Below are 12,042 nucleotides of genomic sequence, written 5' to 3'. Positions count from 1 at the left end.
TGTAGTCTTCTTATCAACTAATCTTCAGTGCCCTTCAGTGAAGATCCCATTCTTTAATATTTATAAGAAGTTCCTCTCCGTATGTAACATGTATGTAGAAAAGAAACAAAACACACCAAAAATTCACGCCAACTCCTGCAGGTCTCCATCTATTATTTTCAAAGGCACCATTTCACAAATACCTCAGCTTGGGTCAAGTCCAGCCCCTTTTGCTCTTCTGCACCATCGCCTGTCCCCTCCCGCCCGGGGGAGAGATGGTATCCGTACGAGCACTGGTGGGCTGCATGGCGAACCACTCCAGAAAATGAATGCAGTTTAAAACTAACTTGCAAAGGAAAAAGGCTAATAGTTTTAACAGAAGTCGCCTATCTGAGCTGATTTAACATGCAGCTACCCAAAAGCTGATGTTAGTACATGGGAGTGGAAGGAGCTGTCACCTATGTTAATCATATACATTTGCATATACATATACATTCTGAATATACATTTGCAAAGATGTGGAAATTCTTTTGAAAGTCTCCAAAGACAGAAAAGCCAACACAGGTGACTGAGAGATAACATTTGTTCTGTGTCAATGGAGTCCTAAATAACAGTGATAAAACATCTGCATTTAGGACTAGCTTTTGTTCAGTGTCATGCAGTGATGCACAGGGTAATAAGGGACTTCAGACATGAGAGAGATCTCTCTCACCAGTTTTCATGTTTATCTGCATAGTGGATAATTAAAGAGCGCAGGAATACCTGATAATGGAAGAATCTCTGCTTTCACCATGTGACTCGGGGAAATGATGCAGAAATTGTACTGTTCATCATTACAAAATGCTGATAAAATTGCCTTTGTAATACTGCCATAGTTAATGGGTGCTTGAAAGAATGCAGCATCTTCCAAGTCATTGAGTCTAATCTTTACTTGGGTACTGGCTTTTTTAGAAAATGACAGTTTAGTGTCCATGAGCTCAAATGTTTACCTATATTTTGCTGATTACCACTTTTTTTCATTCTTATCTACTATTCAGTTTCCTCTACATCGCTCATACAAGCAAAGAAGGAGCATCATTCAAGTCCTCCAGGTGCTCTGCTTGGAGCTGCCTCCATGCAAATTCCCAGCTGAGCTCTGGTGGCCAAAGCCTGCTAGCCCCAGGACCTTACTTCTGGGGCTGAATTTGCTCAGAAGTTTGACTTTTCTGTGGCATATCCATGATATGACATGGTACATGGGTGCAGATCACAAGGAGCACATCCAGTGGAAGAGCCTGTTGCTGCTCTCATGGGAAATGACGTGAATTATTGGTGTGTAGGGTCTGACATGGGAGAACAACTCCAAGGTCTTGAAATCTAGGATGCAGGCATCTCTGGTAACAATATCAGATGAATTTATTTAAGGTGTTTGCCATTCCTGTTCTTCCAATTAGATGACTTCTTTTATGACTGTGTGAACTTACTGTCTGGCCAGGTCATGCTTTTTTTACTTTTCTCTTTTCATCTAATGTTGCCATTGCCTTTCAGCTTGTACATTTTTCCTTCTTCAGTGTAGCCTCTAAAATCTGCTTATAATGATAAATTATACCTTGGTTGGGTCTTCTGCTAAAGTGAATGAACTAAACTTTGAGCTCCTCTTTTTGGGGTGACCCACCACTTAGTCTTCCTGCTCGCTAAACAGTTGCAATGATTTTTCAGCTTTTTGACGAAATAACTAGATCAGGCAGTGTTTTTAGGCAGTGCTTCTGCCTTGCTTGGTATGTAGCAGTGTCGTTAAGTCCTGCCTTCAAAATGAATTGAAAATAGGCGTCCTTCACAGCGCTCTAGTGCTTTTTATCTTATAGTATTTTCAGGAAAATAGTCCTAATTTGAACTACTGAAATATGGGGGCATTGAAAGAAGGGAGAAAGACAGACATCAAAGGAGGGCGGTGTGCTGAATACAGAGCGAGCTACTCGGTGTTTTCTGCCTGTTTCCTAGGTCTTGGTTGGATGTCAACAGTGTGTAGATGCTTCTACAAAATTTCATTGTATATATTATGCAGTGTCACCAAGGTTTTGTTTGATTTGCTGTTGAAGACTTAGATTTTGTTATTCCCTCTTAATATTTCTTTATATTATTTTAGGTTTACTTAATGTTGTTATTTATTTGTGATCATTTTTGGTTCTTGTTCTGTGCTGGGAGAAGTAAGTGAAAACTATTCTGTGTATACAGATTTATACTAAGCTGACCATAGACCACAGGGTTCACTTTTTCAATCTTCTAAACGTTGGTCAAGTGCCAGTGTTTCACATAAATGTGCTCAGTTTGTAGACATTAATACAGTAAAAGGAAAAAAAATTCCAGCTTTGACGTATGATGAGATATCAATAGTCAAAATGACATAACAGAAATGTCTAAGATCACTCAACCTGAAAGGGTTGGTGATTAATAGTTTTATGCACTGGAGATCTAGGTATCCAGAGAGTTTCCATGCTTTCAAAGAGAAACAAGTGCTAAATGTATTGTTTTGCTGATCTAACACAAACTCTCTGCTGTTTGCTTTTCTTCCTGTAGACCACCACTGGCCTTAACACAACTACTGCATCCGTCCTTCAATTTTCCCTTGGTAAGTTTAGCTCGCTCTTTCACCTGAGAAAGTGTAAGAAGTCATTGCCTCAAAGGAAAATGGCCCTTGAGTTCAGGTTTAGCTTTCTGGTTGATGTTCCACTTGCTGTGAGGGATTAAAAAAAAATCTATTAAAAACTGCAGCACATTTATTCATCTCCTTATGTAGAGCTCCTAATCTAAACTTTGGAACGGTGCAACTCCAGTGGATACTCTGATGATGGGAGGCATAGTTATGTTTGGATTTTCGTTTTTTTCACTTGTTTTATAACCTGATGGATAACATGATAATCTCTTGCTCTTTCTCTGAAGTGTGATTACTGTTTTTAGAAAATGAACTTTTTAAACATTTTAAACCCTTGATGTATTCCAAGTCACGGCTGGGTAGTGCCGTTTTTAACACATCTAAAACTAAATGCTATTTAGTTCATATTATCAGCAGTGTGGTTGTATGCCGTACTACTTAGAATACCTCCTGTAAGTTATTGCACATTTTCGCTGTGTAGTTGTGACTGTAAATTATGGCAGAAGTTGTGGCTTGGGCTGAGGGCAAATTGGGAACACAATTCTCAGTGTTCAAAATATGAAGGAAAAATGTTTTTATGATACAAATGGTTCAATAAAAAAGCAAGCAGGAAATGTAGCCTGCTTTCTCTGTGGACCCCTGGATATGTGTTTCCAAATCATATTCCTATTTTTAAAAAAGTAATTCTCCAAAAGTATCTCAGCAGAGGTGTGATTAAACTCTGGAAATAAGAGCCATCAGGTAGCTTGGCAGGCAGCTTGTCTTTTCTTTAATGAATTGGAAATCAAAATCCTAGAAGGCTCAGAAATATGTTATTTAAATTCATTTTTACCTGAAGTTGTTCATTTGACTATTTGAGGTCATCATTACCTGTCACCCTGCAATTGACTGCAGCGCTAATAGTTCTAAGGATTGGTACCTATCCTTTTAGTTTGAATTACTGTTTTTAAAAAACCAGCAAAATGTATCCATTCCTAAACTGAATTATTGCATAAATATTGGGCACCTGCAACGAAAACCAGCCTACAGCTACCCCACAGTTGCATTCAGCCAGTGAAAGGGGAACAGCTCACTTGATCTGCTAGGACGTGTTGCTCGCCCGCAGAAGCCCTCCCACCCTTGGCTGTGCCCAAGGATAGGTGACTTCCATAATGCTGCAAGTTTGTGATGAGGGAGGAATTTTGCTTTTCAGGAAAATTTACAAAAATCTTCTATGGATTATTCTCACAGTGATCCAGAGTGGTTAGCAGCCATATAACCTGAATGGGTCGGTAGGTGAACATTTGCTGTCACAGCTCGGTGGCTGGTGTCTGCCACAGGTGAACTGTGGAAGAGTGCAGACTCCCAGAAGTTTCAAAATTAGATGTAAGATTTCACTGGTAGCCTTTGTTCCTGTCAGCTGGGGAAGGTCAAATAAAAAAAGGGTAAGAACAGGCTGAGTAGGAAATACCCTATATGACAGGATTGCCATGAATATATGGTGAGAATACCTTAACCTGTACCAGTGGGAACCAGTAAAATCCCCAGTATGATGGAGCAGGAGAGGGGTGGATGCACATCTGAGTAAATCAAATTTCAGCTTGAAGTTCAAAATGTATCACATTTCCCCATGTGCCTATGTTAGGTTTGAAATACAGTGCAGATTGGTTTTGTAACTGATAAAAACCGGCGTGAGCCGGGGGACTGCTGCTGAGCTCAGCAGTACTTGGCTTTCGAATCATAAATCTAAACACTTGCCAGTTTCCAGCTTATTCCCAAATGTCCGATTTAATCATAACCCTATTTAGGGATTCATCCAAGGGAATTGCCTTTTTTTAAAGAATGTTTAACACTTTCTATCGACCGCAGAATAGCTTAAGCTGCAATCTTTTGGGGATATCTTTATGTTAAATTCATCACCTAGCTTTGGCCACGTTAAAGTGCATACCCTTTGATTTCTCTTACCACTAAAATTATCAGATGGAATTTTGTATTTGCAGGTATATAAGCAGATGGTGACTGGGAAATGAAGCAAAAAAATGGTTCCGATTTCACCATAAATCCCAGATCTTTTTAAAGTGTGTGGTCAGGAAGGGTAACACCCTAGTGAATTTTTCCTTAGTTGATATTCCATGTAGTTTCCTTCATGTACCACCTATTTGGTAGGCTTGCCCTTTAAAGGGCAATGGGGTTGAAAAGAAGCACTTAAGATGAAGGCTTAATTAGGATGAAAAGGTAATTAGTAAGGCCTGTTCAGCACATAAGACAACATTAATGGGCAGTATCCTTTCTGAGTGAGAGCAACTTGTCTGCCACACAGCGTTCACTGGGAGCCACCTGGAGCTGGTGGCATTGCCTTTTGATCCAGGGCTGGGGTTGTGTTTACATTCGTGCACTCTCTGCCCAAGTGTGCAGAAAATTTCAATTACTTTGGATGTCTTAATCATCCATGACTACATTTCTCCAAGACCAAACGCCAACATATGAAAGACAAAGTCTAGCAGTTTCCTTAATGTTCAGTGGGATTGTTAACTGAGATATTTAAAGCAATGCCTTTCGGCTCTCTCAGGCCAGAACATCTAATTGAACAGCTTGGGATTGCAGGATGTTGCACAAAAGCCTCCAGACTCAGCTGCCATACAGTGTTAGTCTGATTCATTAGCTGAAGTATTTTCTGTTTCTCACTCCAAAGCTCAGACTTTTCCCCTTAGCTACATCCCTGAACTTCTCCAGGGATGAACGTGATCTGTCATTTGCGTAGGCCACTATGATGAGAGGTGACTCATAGTACTGAGAGATTAACAACTGAGCTAAGCACAGGAAGAAAGAGATCCATGAAATCCCATAAGGAGAAGAGGAAAGGCTTTAAGGGAGTGATGCCAAGGCGTGAGGCGTGCAAGCAGTTCTGCTCATGTGTTGTTCCTCGGGCATCCTCTTCAAGCATATGCTCCCATGGCTGTGGTGTATGTGGGCTGTGCATGCTCTGCGTGGGGCGTTCAGCGTTGGCAGGCTCTTGCCATCCCTCCTTCCTCCACAGTGCCTCTGAGCCGAACACCAAGCTGAAGCCAAAGGTGCTGTGATCAGTACCAACACTCAGCCTGGCCTCCAGGGCAGGTGCTCCTCGGAGCAGCGTATGTCACAATGTGAAAATTGTTTATAGAAAATATTACGTTACCTTGAAAAACTTTGTTCCATAGATCCTTTCCTTACATCTTAGTATTGCTAGATCACTTTTGGCTGTTAAACAATATTTGAAAATGGGAATAACTTGACAAGGAAAGCTGTCACTCTTCAGCTTTGCTGTGTAAAACCCTTGAACACTCCTCTGAGAACAAGAGGACATTGACAGTATCGTGCACTGGATAAATACAAAATGTTTGTAAGGCAGGATCGTACTTTAAAATTGCTTTCCCTTCAACTTTTATGCCATTATCACAAAGATCCTCTGTCTTTACTAGAGCAAATTAGCAATACTCCCTCCCTCCCCCTCATTTTCTAAAAAAAAAAAAAAAATCTAAACCCCCTACTATTTTGTATTAAACCAAAATTGATTTTGGAGGGAAGGGCTTTCTTTTAAGTTAAAAATGTCTTCAAACATTTCAAACAGTTGGCACTTCAGCTCCATTTTTTAAAGATCAAGCCATCAGTCTTGCAAACAAAGAACTAGCGAAAGGTGCAAAAGTTTTTTTGCTTTATTTGGAGAAAAAGCTTGAGCTTGGACTCTCCCTTCCACAAAATCACGATAAAGAATTTTTGGGAAAGTTTGGTTCCCAAATCTAACAGATTTCACTTTGGGTCAATCATTAATCCCTGCTTTCAGTCAACCCCAAAACTACCTTTCTAGGCAAATATGTGATTTGCAATTTTTTCAATTTGATTCTAATCATAAACCACCTTTCCCTAATTGATTTTAGCTGAGTTATGGTCATTTCATATGTGTAGCATTGGCTTTGGTTTCCTGCAGAAGAGAATTTGAAATGAAATGCAAAAGGTGCCACTTAATATAGTACTAAAGCAAAAATATAATTTGCATGAATGCTTAAGAATGAAACCTCTCAGCAGCTTACTGTTATGAGTCCTGCGCACTGCTGTCTGATACACAGGGACAGCACATTCTGGCAGGGATGATTTGCTTTCTTATTCATTGGAATCTTGTGATGGAATTACTACTTTTATATAAGCATCATTTAATTATCCAACAAAGGACTACAGTGAACTTAAGAGAGAGCTAATGTAAAAAGGAAACTGTAAAAGTATGTAAAGTCTTATTTACAAATCAAGAAATGTGAGGTAAACCTTGAAATCCATCAGTGCCCATGCCATATCAAGAAAAGTTAACTGTAATCTTTCTTTTGTTTATGCTTAACGCAGTCTTCTGAAACGCCGTTCTGTTAGCTTAGTGGTGATCATGCCAGAATTCGTGGTGTGAAGAAAAGGATGTGCAGAAAGTCTGTGACAGCTACCTGTTGTCCAGGATTTGCCACAGTTTTTATACCTCAAATTTGAAGTAACAAGACCATGGCGTCCTTGAAAAAGTTGGAGTGTTTGTTCACTGTGACAAATGAAACGTAAGAAACTCAATATGATGCAGAATAACTCTGCCTGCAATAAATAAAATAATAAAACCCTGTCCCTAGAGTTCCGGTGGGCACTGAGAGTACTACTGAGCTGGCAAAGAAGGTGCTGCTCTCTTAGAGCATTATTCACTGTTAACATGAAAGACTTGAAGATGCAGGATGCATGAGCAAAGGTGATCTTCAGTGCCTGGACAACCAACAGTCTTGACACTGGAAATTCCTTAGGTATTTTTGCTGCATGGATCGTATGGTTAGTCCCTGCTATTGCTAGAAAGCAGACTTGACATGAAGCAAAACATGTATCTGACACATCCATCTTCATTAAAAACACAGTTTTCAGTGTGGCGTTTTAGTAGTAGGTATTAATCTGGGAGAGTGCTGTGTGATTTTGCCAGATGGACTCTGTTTGTCCTCTCATGAAAATCCCAGTAGGTATTATCCAAAAGATGGGTCACTCATGTTATGATCTGCACATTGGTCTGGAACCAGAAGCATTTGGACCTTACCTGTAGAGCAAGAGTGGCCCTTTTCTCCTGCTGCCTCTGGGGTAGCTTCTTTCACATTGCTCAGTCACTTCTCTGCCATCTGTTGCTGTTGCCCCTTCCATTGTTCCAGCTTATTTTGTCTAAACATCCATCAGACGACCAAGTTTATTGATGATTTATCTTACAATATTTCACAGGGATAAATCCTACAGGGTTCCATATGGATAAAACTAATCTGTTACAATCACAAGCAATACCTACCTGCAGCTTATCAATCTCCCTTAACAACTTTCTAATGGAACCCTATAGCAAGGATAAATGTGTATATCTATTGGTTTTAATATGGTTGAAATATTATTGAAGAAAGATTATTATTGGTATTCAACTATTCAGGACTTTTTGGTAAGGACAAAACCCCACTAATTCAGGGTGCGGAGACATTACTCGTATGATCTTCTTTCGGCGGTACCCTCTTTGTTCCTATTTTTTATCTTCCCCAAAAGGAAATAAAATGCTAAACTTTCTGCTTTTACATGCATAAATATTTCATTAACAATCTTATCGTATAATCACTAAAACCAGTAACAAAACTAGTAATTTCTCCAATCTTGTTCAACACAGTTTTTACTCTTGCAACTTTATTTTCTGGTTGAGTAATCAACCCTGTCTTCACTTCAAATTTCTTGAGCTTTTTAAATCCATCAGACCATCAGCTGTACTTAACTGAAGAGTAATTGTATTACCCGTGAGGACTTTATACTGTCTTTTTTTTTAATAGGTAAGGTGCCTGTGCAATGCACATACCAAGAACTTCCATGTGGCTTAGTTTATTTACAGTCTATTTTTAATGCCGGCTGATTTCACAGTCCTCTGTAAGTGTAATGGAGAAAACTATTTAAAATATGCTATTGATTGCTTTTGATTAGCATATGAGTAAGGGTCACCGATTTAGATGCAGTTCTTTGACGTAACGGTTCCAAAAGGGTTTTCATGTCATGCCCTGCCTCGCCCTAAGACATCAGGTTAGTGAATCATTAATCCAGCAGCCTCTATTACTCTTCTTGAACTACCAAGGTCGCCAGGGTCTACCTGAGAGCTATTTTACTCAGCAAATTTGTGGGCTAAGGGTCTCTGATGTTTGTTGAAGACAAAGCACAGGTAGTGTTTATCTCCTTTAGTAAAAAAAATGCGATTTTTTTTCAGGCTTAGGTTTTTCCCTTCATTTTTCTAGTGGCAATTTGACTTTGTTACCAGTGTGAGTCTTGCAGAATTAAATTATAAGACATAATTGATTGTGTAGATAATGGAAATACTTCTCTTTTGCCCTGGTGCATATTCAAACTACAGATAATAATAATAACAACAACAACAATAATAACAATAATAATAATTATTAATAATCATCATCATCATTGTTGAATGTGCCCTTTGGGTTAGTCCTTACCTGCCAAGCTTCTTTGCTTCAGAAAACACATTTACTTCCCTATTAACCTCAGCAAATAGAAGATCGTGATGGACAAAAAATAATCTTACAAAAATTATCTAATTACATAAATAGTGCAGCTGATTCACTGAACTCCATGTATCTCTGTGGAGGAAACAGCAGTCTTTCTGGGCTGTCCCCTAGAGCCACAGCTGGAGGGCTCTGCAGAGTACCTGCACGGGACAGCGATTCCTTCTCCTTCCCACCAGAAACATCCCAACTGCGCTGGGCTCAGCCGCATGAACAACAGCGGCTGCATTTGGCCTCATGTAACAGTCTGAATACACTTATCATTTATATTTTTATCATGCTTTAATTCAGTTCTGGTGGCAGCTGTTATATTGACTGTACTGCTTTTTATGTTGTCTATTTATCCTCTGCTTGGATTCAGACCACTCAATAGAAATTCACACATCCAAACATGTTTTGTAAAATAGGCCATAGCTTTGGCTGAGAGGAACCACTGCTGATGATTTTCTCTTAATTTCCTGTTTTGTTTAGTCAGCTTTACAATTAGCAGAAGCTATCAGATGACTGACAAATGCTGTGATAGCCGTTTCATGAGGTAGCACTGGGCTTGCCCTCAGCAGAACGGGGCACAGATGAGCAATTTCCTTCAGAATTGCTATGAAAAGTCACTCACGTGTCTCTAGAGAAATAGCAAAGTGAAAAATAATCCCCTTCTGAGTGCAGCGTGGAAGAGTATTTGAACTTTTAAATCCCTCACTATCTTGTTAGCTGAACACAAAAATACTCATGGAAGAAACTGTGGTGCCAAATGTTTTGAGCATGTTGAGCCACCTCCTCCACTTTAGTCACCTGCATGGATGGTTTCCTTCAGTCACCCAAATTTCTCCTGCTCTGATGCCTTCCAGGAAGCACCAGGTTTGCTGTGCGGGCATGGCACATCCATACGGTCGTGTTGATAGTGGTACCAACAAGGAAGAGGCTGGCCAGTTCTGGTGGCCTGGTGGCCACAGGACAGATAGACTGTCTTGCATTAGGCCAACGTGGAGGACTTTTGGGCTGGCATGAGGTTCTAAAGGATTTCATTGCCAGGAAACTGTCTAATAAAATTGTGTTAGAACCCCCTGAACTGAGCCTAAATAATGCATAAAACCGTTTTTTACAATAGGTAATTTAAAGCACTGATGTCCATAAGAAATGAAGATTTTGAAATGAAGCTTGTTGTTGCTGTATGCGGATCCAGTCCCCTCTAAGCAATGAGAACAGAGCACTGAGTGTGTCTGAACCCCCGGGTTGTTTTGTCCTAATTTCTTTCCAATACATGTGGGAAAAGCTTGAGAATTTGATATAATTAAATGCTAAAATTGGTGTCATTCACTATTCTGCATTTCTTCTGCTTGCTTCATTTCCCATTGTCCCCCTGATAAAACAATATTAAGGTTTTTGACTCGCCACCCAAATTGCCATTTGCTATTGCCTGCCATGAAACCTGCTAGTTTCCCTGTCCTGGCAGAGAAATCCTTTGTGTAGATGCATAAGTTACAAATTGCATCTAATGTGAAAGAATAAGACAGGTAAGTAACATCATCTAGCACACTTCACATAGCATGTGGAAATGTTAGGTGGTGTTTATTGATTTTGCTGAGTTATACAAGGGGGGTTGCCTAGATAATGCCTAGATTGAGACCAGGGTTTAAAGTTAATGCCATATTTGAAAGACACTTTAATAGCCTTGGGGCGAAATGATTTGTGTTGTTTTGGCTAGCCCAAGGTTACAATGAAATACTGTCTTTATTACTTCCGTACCAGGGCTTCTCTGCCACTGTTAGGAATTAAAATGTGAGCGTTACAGATTTACTGTACAGAGAAAAGCAGAAAAGATAAAGAGAGCCTCAGGATTCAGAGCCAGGGCAGGTGGCCGAGCCACCGCCTCGCGGTCGAACACGGGCCTTTATGGAATTGGTTGCTGCAAATAATAAATTCTGGATTACAGACTGACTTTCATCTTAATCCTGCTCATATCATTGTATGAGGATAACACTTTTGTATGATTAAAATCGTCCATTTTTGAATTAACTCACACAACAAAGCATCTGTAGTTCCCGGGGTGGGGGGGGAACAGAGAAGCCCCCAGCTCAGCAGAACACTCCTGGGTCTCTCTCCAGTGGCGGGGGGAGGGGTTTCCATGAAAGCAAAAGCAGATAAAAATAGAAAAGTCCGTCAGGAATTGCAAAAAAAAAGCTTTTGCCAAACCAATTATTATCTACCCACATATAAAGTTAAAGGCAGGCAGTCAGTTTTACAGGGTTTCAGAAGAGAGACACACCTCAGCTCAGGACTTGGCTGGAGAAAAAATGTTTCCCAGATTTTCTTAGTGACAGGGAATTTCACTAGAGCATGCAAGGAGGCTACTTTCAAATCTTTTTATTTGAGATACCACCTTTTACGCAGCAGTTCTTGTGTTTTCTGTACTGCCTCTCTAGAATGGACTGTCTGTACGGATCTAAATAAAACATCATTTACCTTCCTGCAGTATTTTAATACCCTTATCAGCACCTTATGTGGCTCATCTTCTTGATTATTGACCTTCGCAGCTGACCCAGGCTGCTAAACAGAGAAAAAAAACCCTCTCTTTCTACTTACTGATACATATAACAGTACTATTGAACTACTTTAAGATGATATAATTTCAATTTTACCCAGCTTCATGGAAAGCTCACCCTCTCAGACAGTCTCCTCATAATCTGACATTAAGCATTTAATGGCAATAACATTGAAGCATGCAATATGAGTGTACAAGTAAAAAATGTTACTGAGCACAGGGCTTACTACTTGGTCAGACATTCAAGAACCACTGTAAGGGTATTTCTGGGGAGTTATTGATATTATTGTTTCAGTAGCTGTAATTACTGGGTGTCCGTTACATCCAGGTCTTAACAA

At 39.9% G+C, this 12,042-nt stretch overlaps 1 protein-coding gene across 1 annotated transcript in view; it reads left to right on the top strand.

The window, feature by feature from the left end:
* The window catches only part of RELN (reelin), a 298,352-nt gene that overhangs the window by 144,137 nt on the left and 142,173 nt on the right, over positions 1 to 12,042 (top strand). The window contains exon 8 of the mRNA XM_087765536.1: positions 2,536 to 2,587. Coding sequence (XP_087621662.1) covers positions 2,536 to 2,587 — 52 coding nt within the window. The remainder of the gene's footprint in view (positions 1 to 2,535; positions 2,588 to 12,042) is intronic.

This window comes from Nipponia nippon, unplaced genomic scaffold, assembly GCF_047370975.1.
Source record: "Nipponia nippon isolate SJK-2023a ecotype South Korea unplaced genomic scaffold, ASM4737097v1 scaffold_3, whole genome shotgun sequence".
Taxonomy (NCBI): domain Eukaryota; kingdom Metazoa; phylum Chordata; class Aves; order Pelecaniformes; family Threskiornithidae; genus Nipponia; species Nipponia nippon.
The sequence above is the reverse complement of the archived record's forward strand: the minus strand, read 5'-3'. Positions and strand labels throughout refer to the sequence as shown.